Here is a 21,135-nt window from a genome sequence, read left to right on the forward strand (position 1 = left end):
AAAGCGATGGAAAAAAGGAAGGGGGGGATGGAGAGCTCTGAAAAGAAAGGCTGAATGGAGTTGCAGGAAGGGGAAAGAGGAGAGCGCTTGAAAAGAAAGGAGCCCGGATTCACAGGCTGTGCCAACCCCCCCTTATGTAAAGATGTAAAATCCTTTTGGCTTTTCACGTTCTCTCTCTTTGCGGGGGGGGGGGGGTGGAGAAGAAAGTTAATTCCCAACTGAGCAGAAAATAAAGGTGGCCAAATGAAAAGAGGAAGAATCTATCCTTAAGAAATCCCTCTCTCACACACACACACTCTTAGTTAAAAATCAAAATGGTATGTCTGTTGTGTGTGGGGGGGGGGAACATCTGCCCCAACAAACAAAGCCTCTCTCAGCCAGAGAGAAGGGCTTTCTCTTCCAGATGGGCAGCATCCAGCAACTGGAGGCCTGCCAGGTCCCCCTCGGTGGCCTCAGGAGCTGCCCCTGGGCCTGAGCAGGAGGGGGAACTTGGTCCGCTCGTGACCCATCCTGTCCTCACTTGCCATTTGTGTTTCGGTTAACGGCATGGAGCTCACCCAGCTGGCTAGTTGTGGCTCTTGTTCACTGCAAAGGATTCTGCAACTGGGGAAAGCAGGGCCAGGCTGCAGCCCAGATGCAACCCAGGGGTGGTGGGCTGAAGTTCACAGTGTGACCTGGCAAGAAAGGGATGGTCCTCTTGGGCTGGGGAAGGGCTGGATGGGCAGCTTGAGGGATCCATCCCATCAGCATGCCCAGAGTCACTCCAGAAATCCCCTGGGACAGCAATCTATTTAGAGCAAATAAAATTATAATTAAGACCAAACTATAAGTTAGATTAAAATTAAATAATTTGGTGGTTCTCCAATGTTCCATCCTCAACTCTCTGGGTAATAAGCTGCTTTTCCTAATTTTGTGTCTAGCAGGTCAGTGGTGGGAAATGCTCAGGCCAGCTGTTCCCCTCCATCTTGAGTCTGCCAAGTCACCATTAAGTGCAAGTGGTCTTCATATTACAGTTGCTGGCCTGCACAACATACCTGAAGCAAAAGATGGATTATGCTTGTGACACACTGACCAAAATATGTCAAAACTGATATTAGCAAAGCATGCTGCACAGGGCACTGATGTGAGTGAGGTTGTTTGGCAACTTAGCTAAACCTTCTCTAGTTTACTAAAGAGCATTATGGAAAAACCAGGAGGAGCACCGCAGGGCAAGGAAAGTGGAATCCTGAGGTTGGTGATAGTAGTCCATTTCTGGTGAATGGTGGTAATGGAAGTGCCAAGGAGGCACTCTGGAGAAAACAGTGCAGCACCCTAGACAAATGCAGGGACTCTGCCAGGGGGCACAAAGACCCAGGTGGGGAGAGGGGCTCTCCAGCAGTTGGCTTTGGGGTGACTCAATGTGGAAGGATGAGCTGACGGAAGGGACACTTGTGCAGAATATTCCAGATGTCCAGCAGATGAAGTTGCTCTGTTCTAAGTTGGGCTTCAACTGAGTGGCTGACTTATGGGCTTCCTGGAGCAGGTTTTATGGTTACTGAGCCACATAATGAAGTGGACAAGGTCCTTTAACCTGTGAGCACAGCTGCCCTTTGTTAGTTGCAGGTTGTTAGAGATGCCTGGAGGGATCTCTGGTTAGCTGGCTTTGAGAGAGGGCAGCTCTTTGGCCTTGAAGGAGGCGGGGGCAGCCATCGCTCCTGGCCCTTCAGCAGCTCCTTCCACTACCCTCAATTGTAGCATCCTTCCATGTGGACGGTAGAGGTTGGGAGTGGAGGGCACCACCTTCTGCAGGTTCTCTTCTTTCCCGTGGTTGTTCCCAGGCTGTATTGATGGGGAGCAATTGGGATCCATTACCCTCAGTAGGCTGAAGACCCAGCTGTACGTCTTGCCCAAGTCAGGTTGCCAAAGGCCTGGAAGCTTTAGACACTGTCAGGGAGAAAGAAACTCAGGCTCCATTAGGGTAAACTAAGTGAGCATAGATATTGCTCTTAAAGACCACTCAAAAACTGATGCGTGCAATATGTCAGCACTGGCAGTGATGGGTATGCTGTACTATGCCCATGAGATGCCACTGCTCCTCTGCAGGTTGCAGTTGCTGCCAGTTGACTTTTGGGTGCCATTGAAGGTGCTTGTTACTCCTGCAAATATAACAAATGGCCACATTATCTGAGGGAGTGCCCACTCCCTCAGTTTCTGCTGAAGTCCTGTCAATCAAACAATGCTGTCTGTCACAGCTTCTCTAGTCTTGTGCCCTTAGAATGCCATCCACTCTACTTTAAGATCCATCCCGAAGATCTTCAGAAAGTTCTTGAAAAAACAGTTCTCCCTGGTGCAAGACAGGGCAGTGGGGTGTTTTAGTTGGCATACAATGTTTGTCGTTTCACACTTAGGGTCCACCTCATTATTTCAAAGGGGCTTCTTCAAAAGGCAACTGGACTGAGGAAAAAGAAGAAGAAGAAGATGTTTTGCTTCCCATCCAAGAAGTAAAAGATCTCCTACCTCAAGGAAAAAACAGACCAGGTGCCTTTTGAAAAAACACCTTTGAGACAACTGTGTCCTGGAGGACTGAGAATGTCCACAGGCAGTTCAGAGGTTGGTTGCTACTTTTTTTTTACTACTGGTTTGGGTGTGCTCCCGCCTCCGTGCGCACCACTTCTGCACATGCGCAGAAGCATCCAGGTGGGTGGGCAGAGCCTCCTGCCGCTGCTACTACCGGTTTGGCTGATCTGGGCTGAACCGACATCAACCCACCTCTGAGACAGTTGCTCTACCTCATTATTCCAATTTTTTAAAGCTGCCCAGAACCACTTAGCATGGGATCACCTCTACATTATATAAGTATTAAATAAATATATGATTAGATGGAATTAATGAGACACAATCCCCCGCTAAGTAAAAAGCTGGTTCCCTTTCTATTCCCTCATCCAAATTGTTTATGAAGATGGAAGAGGACTGGGCCTAAGGGAATCTCTTATCATCATAGACAAATGGCCATCCTGTCTTTTCCCAACACCCCTTAGCAGTTGTGATGTCTGAATCTAAGCACCAGGGCGTCTTTAGAAGGGTTAAGAAGCCAAGATGGTGGCCACAGCTGTGCAATTGAAGCCCTACCCCCTTTGTGCGTTGCAAGAGGAACAGTGCAAAGACTCTGGGGCTTGAATCACTGACACCAGAAGAATTTGTTGAACACCTGTCAGAAAAAAGTTGCTTGGATTTGTTGGAACTCTTGTGTGGTGCTCAGGGAATCATCTTGCTAATAATTTGGAATCAGTTTGACCCTGTTGCCCCTAAGGAAAAGGAAATGCTGTCTGTGCAACAACCTGTCCTTTAAATCCTTGTTCACCCTTTCTGAAAGACTCCAGATGGTGACCAGCAAATGGGTTCACACATGGGTTCAAGATACCTGGCTGCGAGAGAGGATATTCCTGGGATTGTTTAAGGAGGTTCTGGTTTGTCCTCTCCTTAAGCAGCCATCCCTTGACTGGATAATTTCCATCCAGTTTCCTATCTTTTCTTCACAGGGAGTGGTATGAAAGGTGGTTGCTTGGCAACTCCAGAGTGTCCTGGATGAAACGGATTTACGGGATGTCTTTCAATCTGGATTCAGGTCTGGCTATGGGACAGAAAAAATCTTGGTCGCACTTATGGACAGTCTCTGGCAAGAGTGAGATAAAGTTATGCAACCATTGTTACTCTTCTTGACTTTGAGAGGGTCAACCATGATATGCCCTTGGGCTGGCTTCGCAAGTTTTAAACTGGTTCAGCTTCTTTCTCTGAGGATGCTCCCAATTGGTGTTGATGGTGGCAAGAGGTCCCACTCACAGCCCCTGCTTCGTGGGGTGCCACAGGGCTCGGTGCTCTCTGTTTAACCTGTGCATGAATCCATTGGGCGAGATCGTCCTGAGACTTTGAATAACTTTATACAGCTCTCAAAGGGCCACCACCTCCATCCGCATCAAGGGTTGAGATACCATCAATATGCAGAGGATACTCAACTCTACATTTCTACACATGGTGATGCAAGTGATGCCGTCTCTTTCCTCCCAGCCATCTTTTTTTAACTAATCGTATTGATGTATTCCTTTTTCCTTGGTTAGTTTATTTTATTCTTCCATTTTGCTTTTGCTTTTTTTAAACTTCCTTTTTATTTCTTAATTTTGTATGGTTGAGAGCTGCCTAGAGTTAGCCCCATGACAAATGATTTTCATCATCATACTGTCACAGCCACCAGAGTGACTTTATTTTTACAGTCCCTCCTCTCCACCCAGGGACCCTCTCCTTCTAGGGCTGACAAGGCTTTGGAGGGGGGTCTCTAGTCTTTCTTGCTGAGGGAGAAAGGCTGGCTGGCTGGCAGCCCGTGGGAGGAGTTCATGTCTGCTGGTGCAGCACATCCCTTGAGTTCTTCCATCAATCTGATCTGTTGCATGGAGCCGGGAGGTCGGTGCTCAAGGAACAGGGTTTATATGCCATTTTTTTCAGTGTTCAAATAGCTCAGGATGTGTGAGGTCAGGCAGCCTTACATTCCACGGTGCATCATCCAGATCTGTCCAGTATAAATCATGATGATGCAAAATGTGTGTTGTGATACATAAACCTCAGATGCCTTTGGTAGAGGGGGGCTAACCAGAGTAGGCGCCAATTGAAGCCATGTGGTTTTGTTACAATGTTGTGACCAGCAGTCACGAAGCCACCTTAGCTCCACTTCCAGATGGTCCTCAGGGCGAGGCTTGGGTTGCCAGCTGAGGATCCTGGCGCTGGAGGGTGGGGGGGAAGCCTGCTTGCTTTTCTGACAAGTTGGGATTGGGAGGGGAGGGGCGGGTGGGGAGGGGGAAGCCCCGTCGCTGCTTCCCAGGGACTCTGCTGGGCTTTTAAAGCAGGGCCGTAGGGGCTCCCTGGGGCGGCTGCCCTGCCTCCCCTTGCCAGCCCCAGCGGCTCCCCTGCCCCTCCGTCCGCCTCCCCAGGAGAAGAAGCCTCTGCGAGGGGCAACTGCTCCCAAGGGGGGTCCCGGATGGGGGGGCTAAACAGTGCCCCCCCGCACAGTTTCCTGAAAGGCGCTTTGGACATGGGGCGGGGGGGGGGCTTCTCCAGGCGGCCCCCTCCAACCTCCCCGGGAAGCGGTGCGGAGGGGGCGGGGAAAGCTGCGAGGGAGAGATGGGCGGGGCGTTGCCTGGGAGACGGGGCGTGCGTGCGCGGGGGAGCGGGCGGGCCCGGAAAGGTTTTTTCCGGCGCGAGCAAGGGAGGCAAGCGCGAGGGGGCGAGGCCTCCGCGGCAGCCCCGCCCCCTCCTCGAGGGGCGGGGCTCCGCACCTGCGGCTCGCCCGGTCCGGGCAGTTGAGGCGGAAGCTCCGGCCTAGGCGGCATCTTGGCAGTTCCCGGAAGGTCTCTTCAGGCCCCTCGGCGCCTCTCCCTCCCGGCAGGCGCGGAGGCTGCGCGGAGCTTGCCCGGGTGGGGGGTGGACCCGGCACAAACGGGTAGGTGCCCAAGCGAGGTGGGCGGCCCCGGAGGCCTTTGCTTTGCTCTCCGGGGGCCCCCGGTCCACAGTCGCCCTTTCCCCCTTCCCTCGCAGTCCCTGCCCTGCCGCCCCTTTCCTCCCGGGACTCTTTCAATGCAAGCCTGCCACCACCCCCCCCCGGCAGATCCGCCCCCCAGGCGTACTGGCCCTGGGTCGCCCCTCCCCCCCGCCCCTCTCCCTGGAGTAGAACCCCCCCTGGGCACCCGGCTCCTTCCAGCCTACCTGGGGGAGGCTCCTGGGGGGGGGGGGTGAAGCTGGGGGTAGTGTCCTTCGCTTGGACTAACATCTGGAGCCCGTTTTGAGTTAAATTCTCATCCTAGTCAGGTGAAAAAATGACTTGTGATGCATGCCTCTTAATGGCCACATTTGGGATTGGCCATTCCATTGCTAAGCAATGTGGTCGCTAAGCAAGACATCACTTGACCACAACTTGCAATTTTTCCAATTTGATGTCCTTGCCGGCCAAAAGCCTGTTGCCAATGTGGGATGCTGTGTTGGTCATAAGTGCAAGGACCACTTGTAAAGTTATATCTTCAGTGATGCCGCAACTTCAAGTGGTCACCTAACCGTCAATGTAGCAGTTGTTAAGTGAGAATCACACACTTTATTTGGCAGTTGTGATTCTCTGGGGTGAGAGAAGGATGCCCATAGCTGCCTTTGGCTGATGATGCCGGCTTCCTTCGGGATGACATTTTGCCTGGCCAGTGTGGATGGAGATGCCTGGGCGTCTGGCTGGTCTTTGGCCATGGGTGGAGAATCAGTGGTTCCCTGGTGTCGAGCTTGGTGCTGTGCCTGCACTCGAAGGCCTAGGAGTTCACGGCTTTCCTTCCTCTCCTTCCTGCAGGTGCTGCAGCTCAGCTGGATGGTGCAAGGCATGGAACGCTTCGCCAGCTCCGGGACCCAGACGGAGGCGGTGGTGGTGCTGTCGCTGGCCCAGGCCGCTGTCCTGGGTCTGGTATCCGAGAATGAGTTCCTGGGAGGCACAGTCAATCCAGACAGCATTTTCTCCAGTTTGGCAGGAAAACTGGATGACGAGGCAGCAGCTGCTGAACTGAAGCAGCCCGAAGGCAGCAGCCCGTCTGGCCCATCCCAGGGGGAGCCTCCTGAGGAAGAGGAGGGGCCGGAAGCAGAAACCTCCTTTGGGAAACAGGCCCGGAGGAGGAAGCGGCCCCCCGTGCGCCTGGTGCCGAAGGTGAAGCACGAGAGGGGCGAGATGGAGGAGGAAGAGGAGGGGGGCAGCCCCGAAGCGACCGCTGGTGGCCCTGAAGAGCAGGGGGAGAGCAGCAACCCGGAGGAGCAGTCTTCTGAGCCAACCAGGCAGAACAGCAGCAGGATGACAAGCCTCGGACCCTTCAGCCGGCGGTCCCAACCCTCGCGAAGGCCCCCACAGCAAGAGCACTCCTTGGGGGCCTATGAGGAAAGGTTTCCCAGCCCACCCCAAGCCACCCTGGACAGGGCAGAAGCCTTTCCCAGCGGCTGCAGTTTCCCTCCTGGCCTGCCGTCCCTGAGTGGCATGGAGAATCAGCTGCCGGCTTCTCCCCCAGAGCAGGGCAAGAGTGAGGCGGGCTTTGCCTGGCAGGAGCCCCTGGACTTCGAGGCAGAGGTCCCCGGTGAGCAGAGCAAGAAGGTGCACATGGACCGCCTGGACATCAATGTCCAGATTGACGATTCCTACCTGGTCGAGAAGCGTTGGCAGTGCCGCCTGTGCGAGAAGTCCTATACCTCCAAGTACAACCTGGTGACCCACATTCTGGGGCACAACGGCATCAAGCCACACTCCTGCCCGCACTGCGGCAAGCTCTTCAAGCAGCCCAGCCACCTGCAGACCCACCTGCTCACCCACCAGGGCACACGGCCCCACAAGTGCCAGGTGTGCCACAAGGCCTTCACCCAGACTAGCCACCTCAAGCGCCACATGCTGCTGCACTCAGACGTCAAGCCCTACAGCTGCCGCTTCTGTGGCCGTGGTTTCGCCTACCCCAGCGAGCTCAAGGCCCATGAGGGGAAGCATGAGAGCGGCCGCTGCCATGTGTGTGTGGAGTGCGGCCTGGACTTCTCCACTCTCACCCAGCTCAAGCGCCACCTGGCCACGCACCAGGGTCCCACGCTGTACCCGTGCCCCGAGTGCAACAAGTCCTTCCACTACCGCAGCCAGCTGCAGAACCACACCCTCAAGCACCAGAACGTGCGGCCCTTCGTCTGCACCGAGTGTGGCATGGAGTTCAGCCAGATCCACCACCTCAAGCAGCACTCGCTCACTCACAAGGTAGGCCGGGGCCACGCAGGGGTCCAGCAGCCTCCGCCGTCCTGGCTGGAGCCGCTGAGGCCAGCTGGGGGCCTTCCCAGGGCTACTGGCCAGGCCAGCAGGGCCACTTCCGTCTCTCTCTCTCAGGGCGTGAAGGAGTTCAAGTGCGAGGTGTGTGGGCGGGAGTTCACGCTGCAGGCCAATATGAAGCGGCACATGCTAATCCACACCAGCGTCCGTCCCTATCAGTGCCACCTCTGCTTCAAGACCTTTGTGCAGAAGCAGACGCTCAAGACCCACATGATCGTCCATTCGCCCGTCAAGCCCTTCAAGTGCAAGGTAGCACCGGGGGGTGGGGGGAAGGGCAGCAGCTCCATACCTCATGGGTCTCCCCTCCTCCACAGCTGCATCCCAAGTGTTCTTTCCCTTCCGCTGCACGTTGGCCTCCTCTCCGGCCTCCCTTGGAGGGGCTCTGCACTGGGCCAGGCAGGCCTGACCGTCCCTTGCCAGGACCTGCCCAGACATTGACCCTCCCCTCCCGTCTTCTCTGCCTGCAGGTGTGTGGGAAGTCCTTCAACCGCATGTACAACCTCCTGGGCCACATGCACCTGCATGCTGGCAGCAAGCCCTTCAAGTGCCCTTACTGCTCCAGCAAATTCAACCTGAAGGGGAACCTCAGTCGGCACATGAAAGTCAAGCATGGCGTGATGGACCTCAACCTGGACAGCCAAGGTTGGAGGGGGGAGGGAGACGGCTGAGAGGGGAGTCCCAGGTGCTCTCCTCCCGGAGGGACCCCCAAACAACCTGGCCTGTTTGCATTTCTCCCCAGATCCCATGCTGGAGCTGGCAGGCACCAATCCCTCAGAACTGGACGGGCAGCAGGAGATGGATGACTACGAGGAAAACGCCTACGACTACGGGGCAGTGGGCAACGCCAGTGGTGGGTCTGCCCTGGCGGAACAGACCATGAAGGAGATTGCCTACTACAACATGCTATAGTTGGAACGGGAAGGGCCGGGTGGGGGGGGGGGGGGAGAGCTTGGGCTGCACAGCACAGGAGAGCACGGGGAGGACCGTGCATTGCAGCCTCTGCGGCCCTCCCAGCCGCCTCTTGACCAGGTGTGGCTCTGCTGGTTGGCGGTCCTTAGTTGGGCGCTAGCCTTGCGGGCCTCCACTTGCCTTACTCTACCTCCCACACCTGGCCAGGGCGACCCTGAAGACCCATCCCAAGTCCTGGCTGAAGCATCTGGGGGACGGAGGGGGGTTCTTGGGAGGCTAAGCAGATCTCCCTCAATCTGCTTCTGGACCGGAGCGCAAGTGCTCACCTCCCACCCATGTTGCAATCTACCTCTGCCCTGAACTCTGAGGGAGCAGCCTGGGTTGGAAAGCCTCACCTGACCCGGTGGACTCCAAAGCGCGCCCCCCCCCCTACTTGGCAGAACGGTCAAGGCCCGCCCTGCACAGTCTGCGGCCGCCGTGTTCTCTTCCTGGGGCCTGGCCCCTTTTGTGCATAGAGCTACTGTGTTTATTTTCCAGTTCTGAAGAAGTTCAGCAATAAATGAATATTGTTTGGCAGACGGACTGGCTGGTGGTGCTGGAGCAGTGTGGATGCGTCGCACGGACTGATTCGCACTAAGGGAGAAGCCATCGTTTAATAGCTCTCTTTGGCACCCAAGGCAGTTACAGCACTCAATCATTTTCTTCTCTGCTTGCAAGAACTGCGGTCACAGAACAGGAGGGAGGGGGGGCAAGGTCTCCTCCCCAAGAGTGGCCACAATGGCCTCACAAGTCTTAGAAACAGGCCAGGAGGGACTCCCACTGAAGGGAGCACCCATGTGTGTGCGCTCGGATTCCCCTCAGCAGGGTCTTCGCTGCTGCAGCCCCTCTAGTCTACTGCTTGCTCAGGGCTCGGTCCAGATTGCCTTTGATGGCGTCCAGGAAGTCAGTGGTGTTCACATAGTGCTCATTCAACTTCACACTGCGGAGACACAAGAGTCAGAGGGTCATTCGGGGGAGGGCGGGGCTTCCAGCCAAAGGGCCCAATCCCAGCCAGGCCTCACTTGCTTAATCCATGGATGCAGCCAGCCAGATCCTTTGTCATCGTCCCACTCTCCACTGTCTCTACGCAGACCTTCTCCAGAGTCTCGGCAAACCTGGTGAGGGAGGGGAAGGCTCAGGGAGGGAGGGAGGGAGGGAGGGGAACGGCTTCCCACAGTGGGGCAATTTCAGCACACAAAACCCTCTGGCTCCCCCCCCCCCATTGCCCACGAGGGCCTGGGCAGCGCTCACCTGATCAGCTGCGGGTTGCTGTCCAGCTTGCCTCGGTGCTGCAGTCCACGGGTCCAGGCGAAGATGCTGGCAATGGGGTTAGTGCTGGTGGGGCGGCCCTGGGGGAGAGGTGCAAGCAAAGAGCATGTGCTCAGGGGACTGTGGGGGGCTGCTCTTCCCCAGGACTCCCCACCCACCCTCCAGGCAAAATCACCTTTTCGTGCTCCCGGAAGTGGCGAGTAACTGTGCCGTGGGCAGCCTCTGCTTCAATGGTCTTTCCATCCGGACAGACAAGAACGGAGGTCATGAGGCCCAGGGAGCCAAAGCCTTGGGGCAAAGCCAAACCCTGGTCAGGAGAGGGGCGCTGCTCCCTTTGCTCACCAGTGCCCAGAAGGCCTGCACGGCTCCCCAGAGACACAGCCGGGCCAGCAGCCGTGGGAAAGGCAGTAAGAGCTATGGGGCGAGATGCTTCTCCCATTCGCCTGCTCAGAAAGCCAGGGTGTGTGTGGCTGGTCTCCCTCTGCTTTCCCCCCCAGCAAGCAGCTTTGCTTTGTGGTCCATAGAGCAATGGGAGCCCCGAGCCCAAGCTGCTTCCCCTGGAAGGTGCCACCCTGGCCTGGCAGCACCGGATGAAAGGAGGAGGAGCCACTCTTGCCAGATGTGAAGGACTAAAGGTCCTCTCTCGTCCCTGGGGCTGGCTGTGTGCCCCAGGCAGGGCCAGTAAATACCTTGGGCCAGGATGTCTGATTGGACGTCTCCATCGTAGTTCTTACAAGCCCAGACGAAGCCGCCAGCTGATTTCAGCACCTGGGCCACCATGTCATCAATGAGCCTGTGCTCATACCAGATTTTGAGCTTGTCAAATTCAGTCTTATAGTGCCTGAAAGAAGGAAGGCGGGGGGGGGGGGGGAGGACAGGAGGCCGCCTCAGACAATGCCAGTGCAAAGAGGCACCAGAGCCCTGGTAGGCAGGCTCTGACCCATGTCAGAAGAGCCCAGGGGCGGCTTCCTCCCACGGTCCCATTGGACTAAATGGCTCACTTGTCGAAGATTTCCTGGAAGATGTCCTTGAAGCGCCCATCGTAGGCTTTGAGGATGGTGTTCTTGGTACTCAGGTAGAGTGGCCATTTCTTCTGGATGGCGTACTGGAAGCAGCTGTGGGCAAAGCCCATGATGGACTGCAAGAGGCAGGCCAAGTGCTCAGTGGGACATACCAAGGGGAGGCTGGCACTAGCTCTCCCTCCCTCCCCAAGGCAGAGGAGGAACATTGGGAACATTCAGCAGGCCAGACCCCCGTGAGGCTGGGCACCCCCCCCCCTCAGGAAAAGATGGGTCTGTGTGAGTCCTGGCCCGGCCCCTCTGCCCAAGCTGCCCCTTTTCCTCACCTCATCGGTGTTGTACATGCCCAGGCCGACACCCCCGCCTGGGAAGTTAAAGACTTCCCACTCCTTGGCTCCACTGCCATCTTTGGGCACGAAAACCATCTTAAAGGTCCCTGATTTATCCACCACGAAGTCCGTGGCTTTGTACTGAAAAACAGAGGTTATTACAGCCAGCCCTTCTCTACAAGACATCCAGGCTATAGAGAAGCCAAGTTCAAAATCCATCTAGAGTAAGCAGTTAAGTCCAGTTAAAAACAAGAAAGGTTTCAAAAACTGCATTTTTAGGCAAGACAAATAAGTGATGCTTTGAAAAATGAAAAATCCAGGAGGATCAACCACTGCTCGTTCCCACCCACCCCCCACCCCCAACACTGCTGAGGGGAGTCCAGCAGCGGCTCCAGAATGGCCTTGCTAAAAAAACTGGCCTTTTCTTCTCTTGTTCAAGCTTCAGACCAGCCGTGGGAATTCCTTAGCTTTGTCCCATTCCCGTCTTTGTAACGTTTGGTATAATCTGGGACATAGTGGGAGAATTTGAGGATTTGCACTTAGATGCATCATGGCTACCTGCACCCACCTTGCTTTGCCCTGGTGCATTTCCTGACAATTCTGCCTGTCGCATTGGCTCTACTGCCCACCACCACTAGGAAGTGCCCTGTCCTGTGTGTGGCTTCTCTCTCCTGTCCTTGACCCAACTGCTTGAATTCAAGGTTATCTTTAATGAGAAGCTGTTCCACAGAGGTTGTGTCCCCATCGGGAAGCTGTGACTGGATGAGGATTAGATTTTACCACACTTTATTGGGGCCTAGATTCACGTAGTCCGGAAAATGTTTTTGGATTGGATCAGCAGATTGTATCCCATTCACATTCACTTAATGACTTCCCGTAAACATTCAACTATTAAACCTTGAATAAAGTGCAACTTTGCTGATTCTCTTGGCTTCCATAGGTGGCTCTGGCAGTAGCAGAACTGGAGCCCGCAGGGCTTTCCTTTCGAACTGCTCATGGGACACCCAGCACCAAGAACGCTGGGGTGGCAGTAGGGCACCCCTTTCGTCCTCGCACGCCCACCTGGTCACCGTGAGCGTGTCTCCCGATGGTGATGGGCTTTGTCCAACCGGGGACCAGGCGAGGGATGTTCTTGCAGACGATGGGCTCTCGGAAAACCGTCCCCCCCCAGGATGTTCCGGATGGTGCCATTGGGGCTCTTCCACATCTTCTTCAGCTTGAATTCTGCAGGGGCCACAAGGGAGAGGCCTCTGGTGTTGGGGCCAGGACGACTTGCCCGCCTCCTGTGACACGGCGGCACCTTCCTCAGACAGATATTCCCCGGGGGCCCCTCATTGGAGCTTCTGTCTTGCCTGGTCTCACCTTCTGCACGTACCTTCCACACGGGCCTCATCAGGGGTGATGGTGGCGCACTTAACGGCCACGCTGTACTTCTGAGTGGCCAGGGCTGAATCAATGGTGACCTGGTCCTCCGTCTGGTCCCGGTGGGGCAGCCCCAGGTCGAAGTACTTCAGCTGCAGGTCCACGTTGGGCAGGATCAGCTGCAGGCAGCAGGCAAGAAGCAGTCAGGACCAGACACCCCTCTGCCCACCTTCCCTCGGCAGGCTTTCCCATCCCCGAGAGAAGCAGTATGTGTGCACTTCCTCTTTCGCAGGTTTTATGGGCAGGGATCACTTTTAAGCCCTCTGGGGACACTATTCTGCAGGGCTGGAGGGAAACCTGATACTGCTGCCTCCCGTGAGCCACTGCCTTGCATGTGAAAAGTGTTTGTGGTATCTCCAGGGCTGCCTAAGATGCATGCAGGAATCCACAAGATCCCTTGGGATTCCCCATCTCCTCCCTGCTCTGCCCAAGCACTTACACCGTCCACCTGGGGCTCACTGCCACCATCAGAGTCTCAGTGGCTTCAGGGTTTGTCCCCGCCCATTGGGGCAGGGAAGGTGGGCAGTGCCAGGTACCTTCTCCTTGATGAAGGCCCAGATGATCCGGGTCATCTCATCCCCGTCCATTTCCACCACAGGGTTGGCAACCTTGATTCTCTGGTCAGCATCTGTGGAGAAGACGGAGGGGGCAAGATGGTGACTTCCCCTGCGCCCGAAGTAGGCCCCCTGGACAGCCCCAGCCTCCTTCCCAGTTGTTGAAAGGGATTGCAAGGGAAAATTTAATCCCCCCCCCCCAGCCACCAGCTCCTCTCTGCAACCAGCAGCTGCTTCTCCCGGCCCACCCCAGCCGGGCTATGGGGCCTGCATCAGTCTCCGGCCAGAAAAGGCGGCTGTTTGGGGGCATCTAACGGTCCAGCCCGGGAGGCTCCGGCGCCTTCCTCCCAGTCCTCTGCGGAGCCCACTCGCTCCCCGGAGGGGCCCCCATCGGCCTCCAGGGCTGCCGCCACCCTCCTGCCACATCGCGCTGCCGCTGACGGGCCGCCCCGCCTCGGAGAGGGGCGGCCTCTGCCCGCCAAGGGACAAGGTCACGCTCAGAGGACGCCGGCAGCGGCAGGCCCGGCCGCCCCTCTGCACCCTCCGAGCGCCAGCTGGCCGCGCGTCCTCCAACAGGTGCCCGGCGGGCCGGCTGCCAGGCCGCGGAAGAGGAGGGGGCCGAGGCCTTCCCCAGCCCCACCGCTCCGGCCAGCGAAAGACGGCCGGGCCGCAGCCCTCCGCCGGCTCAGACCCCAGCAGGGCAGCGCCGGCGTTCGGCCGGGCTGGCCGACGGGAGCAGCGCCTCCTCGCTCTGGCCCAGCTCCAGGAAGCCGGCAAGGCGCCCGCCAGACGGGGACCGGCCCTGCGGACCCGGCGGCTCCTTCCGATGCCTCCGCCGTCCCTTTCGCCAGCGCTGTCCCGGCGCCCTGCGGCTGGGCGCTCGGCGGAGGGGCGCCAAGGTCAGCGGCGTGAGGCTGTTTGTCTCCCCGGCGGCCGTCTTGGGGCCGTCGGGCGGGGGCTGCTCTCTCCGGGGCCGCCAACCCGGAGCCGCTCCGACCCGATCGACCCGCGCCCCACTCACAGTGCCGCTGCGGCGGGCGATGCCAAGCGCCGAGCGCGGGGAGCGCCGTGGGCGGGGCAGCGGGCCAGGCGGCGGCGGCGAGCGGAGGTAACATGCCATGGCGGCGGCGGCGGCGGCGGAAAGGGGAGGCGAGGCGAGCGGCGCCGCGAACGCAGCAGCCCTGGAGCCGCCCCTGCGTCTCCCGCCCGCTCTGGTCCCTCCCCGGGGCGGGGCGTCGGTGCTCGGCGGCCACGTGCGCCTTTGTTCCCCGCCCGCGCCGCGTCCTTCGAGCGCCGCCCTTCGCCCGGGGGGTCGGGGGCAACCCCTGGGCCAGCAACGCGGCCGGACCGGGCAGGAGGAGAGTCCGGTCGAGGGCCGGCTGGTACCACCTGCTGCTTCCCCGCGGGTGGGTCTGGCCTTAGCTGCCCGAACGGGGCCGAGGCCACCCGGCTCCTCCCGGGTCTGTCCGGGTGGGAGCAGCTCTGGGTTTCTGCCCACCCCGGCCTAGTCCCAAAAGAAGGGGCCCAGGAGAGGCCGCGGAGAAGCCCTCCCAGGCCGCGGCAGTGGCGGCTGCCCACCAGAGGCTCCTCCTCCAGCGGTTGCCACGACTGGGCATTGTGCATGGAGATGAATGTGGCTGGGGACAGACGGAGGCTGAATGTTAAGGCCACTCTTCATGTTTTGGCCAGTGCGGAGCGGCCGAATGCTCGGCTTGCTCCGTCCGAGGAGACCCTCTGCCCCCCCAGACACAGCTGGCCAGTCTTGCCGGGCCCGGCAGGGCCTCTTGGTTTCCCCGCCTGAGTGCTGCAAGTTCTGCCCAAGAAAGAACATCCCGGGTTCTCCAAAGGCGACTGATCGGTGCTTAGGTTGCCCGGAGGAGGGGGGGGGGTAGTTCCAGGGCCGCCAGCGAGTCTGCTTACAGGACAGCCGACTTTGACCCGCAGCGGCAGAATCCGTGCAGCACAGGTGGCCTTCCAGAGGGACTTAACCAGGGAGGCCCTTCCAGACAGAACTCATGGCAGGCAATTCCCACATTGTGCAGACACCGGTGGTCCCATGGCCAGGAACTGCCAGAAGAAACATTGCTGTTGGGGAGCATTGAGGAAGAGTCCAGAGTGGGGGAGGTAGAGGTTCGCTGCTTGAGTCCTGTGCCTGTTCTGGGCTCTGGAAGCAGGTGAGGCAAAGTTGCTGAGACCAGGTAGCGAAGGGGACAGGGACGGGGATGAAGTCAGGGAGGCTCTCTGTGTGGTTGTTGCAGCATAAAAAGGGAGGGTATTTACTCTCTGGCTCCGGATGGGCAGGACCAGTATCCAAAGGTCAAATGGCAAGGAAGGGGACTGGGCCGGAGGTCAGCAGTTGCAGAGGTTGCCCCATGAAGTGGTGAGGTAATCAGACAGGCTAGATGCTCAGATAGATCCCACACCAAGCAAGTCGAGATGGCCTCCAATATCCCTTCTAACTTGATTCTGTCGGCTTGAGAAAAGAGGGCATGTGTTCATTCATTCCAAGTGTGTATATTAACTTCAAAAAAAGCGATCTGTGTGGCTTACAAAAGCAGTAAAGAATAAATTATAAGGTACAGGTCTGTTAATAATCCTCATTATAAAATCACAGTCATCACATGATTAAGGTAAAGATAATGGTTCCCTTTGCACATGCGTGCCAGTCGTTCCTGACTAGGGGGTGGTGCTCATCTCCATTTCAAAGCCGAAGAGCTAGCGCTGTCCAAAGATGTCTTCGTGGTCGTGGCTGGCAGGACTTAACGCTGAAGGCACACAGAATGTTACCAAAAGGTGGTTGTGAAGTTTCCGCTGTTCGCCCATGAAGCCAATGTTTGAGAAAAGACAGGAGACAAATTTTCTCGGGATGGAGCGACCCAGATGGGAACCTGAGAGCCCCTTTTATTGAGACAGGACAAAGGCAGGAGGAGCAATAGCATGTGATAAAAAACAGCCTGTACAAGTACAATTTCTAATCTACTGCTTCAGGAAAGTTCTCTCTATATATGGTCAAATCCTGGACGTCAATGGTAGAGCACATCTCAGAATGTTATGTTATTCACTATCAGGTTGTTATGGCTTTCTAGGAGTTTGTTTTCTCCTGTGTGATTCAGCGTGACTCTGCAGGCCCTAGTATGAACTAGGCCATGGAGGACACACACCTGCACAAGGAACTATATTACAACATCTCCTACTTTTTTATTTTCTTTTTGTCAAAAGACTCTCCCTCTTCATCTGACAGGGCTAATCACAGCATTCTACACATAAACCAATAGAAAATCACATCATGGCAAAGGGGGGCAAAGGGGGAGTAGAAGATTACAAGCTGCATGGCATTGGGAGGGGAAAGGTCATGTGTGGGAGTAGCTGGCTCACATAGTTCATGTTACATGAGGCTGCATAGTGAGTCCTGGCCATTTAGGCCGGAATGATGTTTCTGGTGCGATGTTTTTGCATTCCTGTGTATGTGTGTTTCAGACAGCAGAAACTGCCCTGCACACACACATCCGGAATGTTTTGTTTTTTAAAAGGCAGCGTCTCCTTCTTTGTCTCTGGGCATGCAGAAGGGATCTTTCCCCATGAAGGGGTTGACTGTTCATGTAACTCCATGTGGTTGACAATGTGAATGTTCTTCTGTGGAGCCAAGCTAGAGAGTATATTCTTACACATAGTTACTAAAGAGGATAAACATTGAATACAGCAACACAACAGTATCAGTAAAGCAACAAGGGTTATAACGGTCTTGGAAACATTTCCCAACCAGCTAAAATTAGGTAACCAAGAGGTCATCCAGTCCCACCAGGAGTCCAAGGCTTTGTATGTTTGTCTAACCGCTTGAATGGTATCATGTAATTTGTCCACACTGGTTTCAATTTGTCCGGACTGGTTCAAATAATGACAACAGGTAGCATTCAACCAAACACATAGTAGGGGGATCTGCGGCGAAAGACGGGGCAGCCGGTCGGGGGAGGGGAGGGTGGAGGGTGCTCTGCTCTGTTTTCCCGGTCAGAGACAGAGACAGCCTCAAGCTGTGGTTTGGTCATGGTCAGGCTGCTTCTGCGTTTGTGTAGGTGGTTGTATAGGTGGTTTTGGCAAATATGGTCTTACGTGCCATCCTGGGATCCAAAGAACTTTGTCTTTTTGAGTTGGGTTGCAGCGTAGCTCCTTCCGCAGGTAATCAGGTCAGCAGGTCTTCACCACGTCAAGTCAGGCAAGCAGCGGTAGTAGACAGGTGGACAAAAGGTGTCTGCAGTAGGTGGAGCTGCAAAATGACGAGTCGCTGCCGAGGATGGTGGGCTGCCGATGTGTTGCACTGCTGGGAGGCCAGGGGGCATTTTCCCCTATTGCCAATATATCTGTCCAGGGCATGTTTTAATGTCTGGTTGGCGCGCTCAGCCAACGCCTGAACCTGGCTGTTATAAGGAATGCCAAATTTATGCACAATGCCCCATTGGTTACAAAAGGCACCAAAGGCTGCACCTTGTCTGTTTTAAATTCTTTTGGGCGTCCCAGCGATGCAAAGGTCCGAATACAATGATTAATAACATGTTTGGTGGCTTCACCCCTTTGTGGGGATGCCATAATATAGCCTGAATACGTATCAATGGAAACATGTAAATATTTCCAAGGGGCAAATGGGTAACATGCACTTGCCAAATTTAGCAACACTCTGTCCCCCTGGGGTTTAACTCCCATAGGGAGAGGGTTTGCCTGCTGGCTACAGGTGGGGCACTGCTGAACAATAGCAGATGCCTCATTTGTAGTAATGCCAAATGGTTTTATGAGCGCTTTTTTATTCTGGTGAAAGTAAGAGTGGCTATCCCATGGTGTGATAGCAGAACAAACATTGACATGGGGTGGGGGGGCTGATGCCACAGCATCAGCAACATCACTGCCCTCCTGGAGAGGCCCAGGGAAAGGCTAATGACTTCAGATATGGGAGACATGGAAACAATAACAGCGAGAGGAGACAAGACCTTGTAAAGTGAGAAACAGAGACAAAAGTTGTGAATCAGTAGAAGAAGAGAGATAAGACTCATACAGAGAGGTTATAATCTGAGTCACATAAAGACTAGCAAGAATTAAGTTAAACAGTCATTTGTCAAATAACTGAAAGGCCAAGATGAAAGCAGCCAATTCATCTCTTGAGAGGATTTTTGTGGCTCTGTGAGCTGGGTGTGCCATGTACCATCCTCCTGCCAGGCACATGCTCCCATCGGCAAAGACAGTTATAGCGTCTTTGATAGGAAAAAGCTGTTGAAGGAGGCTTCCACTGGAGTGGAAGGGCTTTTGTAATTAGGGCTGCAAAAAGGGCGGGTGTCTGAGAAATAGTGGACAAGTGTCATGAGATCACATTCTTGGGGAATCAAATTTGGATTGGGGAGGCCACAGCACTCCCACGGGTTGGAAAATTTTATTAACAGCCTGCAAATCATGCAAAAAACGCCATTTACCAGATTTCTGTCTCTGTCTCTCTCTTCACATTCTCTTTCCCTCTTTTCACTTTCTCTGTCACTTTCTCCTTCTCCCTTCTCTCTCCTCTTCCCCCTCCCTCCTTCACTTTACTCTCTACTGCCCAACCTGTCCCCATAATTCACCTACTAAATAGGTGCAGTTCCCTTACTGGATCCTTCGCTCACTCAAACACACACACACACAAACTTACACATGCACAAAACCATTTTTCTCCACTCCAATTCGGATCCTATAAATCAATCGCTCTGTGAAACATCTGTGAAAAGAATTCCAAGGGCTTCCCGGGGGGCCGTGGCCTGCAGAGCCCTGTCTCAAACCCATCCCCTCCCTTTAGCTGAGGAGCGGTAACATTGTTGGGCAGACCTTGACAACTTCCTTGTTAATCTCTTTAAGGTATTCGGAGGCCCAAATAGTATACTGAGAGGGGGTAAGAAGCATGCCAACAAAAGGGTTTGGAACAGCATCCTGGAGAGCGCTACGCCACACTTGCGGGGCGGGGGAAGGGAGAGGGGAAACCTTCTCTTCCAGAGGGGCCGGGGGAGGTGGAGGAGTTTTGGAGAGGGCCCCAGGAGGGGCGATCTCCTAGTAGCGCGGGGGAGATGTTGCCGAAGGCTTAAAAGCAGCCCTCTGCATATCTTCCTCATGAATTTGAAGGGATTTTACAAGAAGCCTCCAAGTAGTGAGAACTTCCGGCAGGGCTCGAGGTTACTTAAGAGAGCCCTTCTCAGGGTAAATGGGACAATTCTTAGATGTAAGCCAATAGAGAGAGGAAATGTTTTTCGGGGGAATGGGAAGCGGATGACCTGTCGCCTGAGAGATTGCAACAGACGATTTAATGATTTCCCGAAGCTCGTGCAGGTGTGCAGTCTGAGCCTTCGAGAAACCTGAGCCCATACTCACGATTGGGAGGGTGCCGTTCGCTAGCAGCAGGCCCTGGTTGTGAGACTTTGCCAAGTCGGGGATGAGTGAAAGGCTGGTGACACAGGTTATCACGTCGATCACGTTGCATCACGTAGGGTTGATCACGTCGCTTCTATCACGTCGGTCATGTCAATCACATCACGTCGGGGTCACCAAAATGTGAAGTTTCCGCTGTTCGCCCATGAAGCCAATGTTTGAGAAAAGACAGGAGACAAATTTTCTCGGGATGGAGCGACCCAGATGGGAACCTGAGAGCCCCTTTTATTGAGACAGGACAAAGGCAGGAGGAGCAATAGCATGTGATAAAAAACAGCCTGTACAAGTACAATTTCTAATCTACTGCTTCAGGAAAGTTCTCTCTATATGGTCAAATCCTGGACGTCAATGGTAGAGCACATCTCAGAATGTTATGTTATTCACTATCAGGTTGTTATGGCTTTCTAGGAGTTTGTTTTCTCCTGTGTGATTCAGCGTGACTCTGCAGGCCCTAGTATGAACTAGGCCATGGAGGACACACACCTGCACAAGGAACTATATTACAACAGGTGGTCCCTATTTTTCTACTTGCATTTTTTTACATGCTTTCAAACTGCTAGGTTGGCAGAAGCTGGGACAAGTAACGAGCTCACTCTGTTATGCAGTGCTAGGGATTCGAACCACCCAACTGCCGACCTTTCTGATCGACAAGCTCAGCATCTTAGCCACCGCCTCCCTTAACACATCATTAGCAGCCACCAATTGCATTCCACCAGGTGCTTATGTGAATCAGGATGGTGTCTCTGGGGTACTGAAGGTCGACCTCTGACCTCCATAGTCTCAAGAGAAGGGGGCTCCAGCCACAGGTCACCTGTGAGTCCCTTTTGCTACTCGTCCCCAGGGGCGCCTGGCAGGGTTGTTCCCTGTGTGCCCAGGGCAGGCAGATGGGTGTAGAGTCAGCAATTCTGCTGAGGTCCAACTCCCCGGCCTTTAGGATTCAATTCTCAATTCAGCCCTGCCATCTTGAATTCTCCAAGAAACAGACCAGGGCTCATGCAGCTTCAAAAGGCTGGAGTTCTATGGCAATGCAGGGATTTCCTGTCAGTTATGTGGCCAGCTGCATCCAGCTGATTTTCAGGGCAGTGCCATCTTGTCAGGGGACAAGGCCATGAAGCTGGCCAATCCCTCCTGTTGCAGGATGGGTCATATCTGGTGCACCAGCCAAAGCAGAGCAGACTGAGTCCAGAAGTTTACTCAGATTGCAAACCAGCTCCTGGGGAAGCACAATTTCCTCAAAAGCTAACATTGGAAGTGGAGCAGAATTGGTTGGTTTCTGGATTAATAGCCATTCCTTCTTGTTTGAGATAAGTCACCACCTT

At 55.2% G+C, this 21,135-nt stretch overlaps 2 protein-coding genes across 3 annotated transcripts in view; one reads left to right on the forward strand and one right to left on the reverse strand.

The window, feature by feature from the left end:
- ZNF710 (zinc finger protein 710) overlaps positions 1 to 9,527 on the forward strand; it is a 20,934-nt gene extending 11,407 nt beyond the window's left edge. The window contains exons 1-5 of one of the 2 annotated variants that reach the window (XM_032233220.1): positions 5,225 to 5,467; positions 6,353 to 7,774; positions 7,901 to 8,092; positions 8,311 to 8,485; positions 8,583 to 9,527. In XM_032233220.1, the coding sequence (XP_032089111.1) occupies positions 6,371 to 7,774; positions 7,901 to 8,092; positions 8,311 to 8,485; positions 8,583 to 8,752 (1,941 nt within the window). In that variant the 5' untranslated portion in view covers positions 5,225 to 5,467; positions 6,353 to 6,370 and the 3' untranslated portion in view covers positions 8,753 to 9,527. Of the gene's footprint in view, positions 1 to 5,224; positions 5,468 to 6,352; positions 7,775 to 7,900; positions 8,093 to 8,310; positions 8,486 to 8,582 lie in introns of those variants that run through there. The other variant, XM_032233221.1, reaches the window with a different exon arrangement.
- On the reverse strand, positions 9,387 to 14,514 carry IDH2 (isocitrate dehydrogenase (NADP(+)) 2). Its single transcript, XM_032233222.1, is given in 12 exon segments — positions 9,387 to 9,731; positions 9,814 to 9,906; positions 10,043 to 10,140; positions 10,236 to 10,348; positions 10,750 to 10,901; positions 11,062 to 11,198; positions 11,406 to 11,549; positions 12,471 to 12,575; positions 12,577 to 12,632; positions 12,784 to 12,949; positions 13,367 to 13,458; positions 14,406 to 14,514. Coding segments are annotated over 12 exon segments (1,338 nt in total). The 5' UTR covers positions 14,500 to 14,514; the 3' UTR covers positions 9,387 to 9,643.
- Between the last annotated feature and the right edge of the window lie 6,621 nt (positions 14,515 to 21,135).

This window comes from Thamnophis elegans, chromosome 16 (genome assembly GCF_009769535.1).
Source record: "Thamnophis elegans isolate rThaEle1 chromosome 16, rThaEle1.pri, whole genome shotgun sequence".
NCBI classification, from domain to species: domain Eukaryota; kingdom Metazoa; phylum Chordata; class Lepidosauria; order Squamata; family Colubridae; genus Thamnophis; species Thamnophis elegans.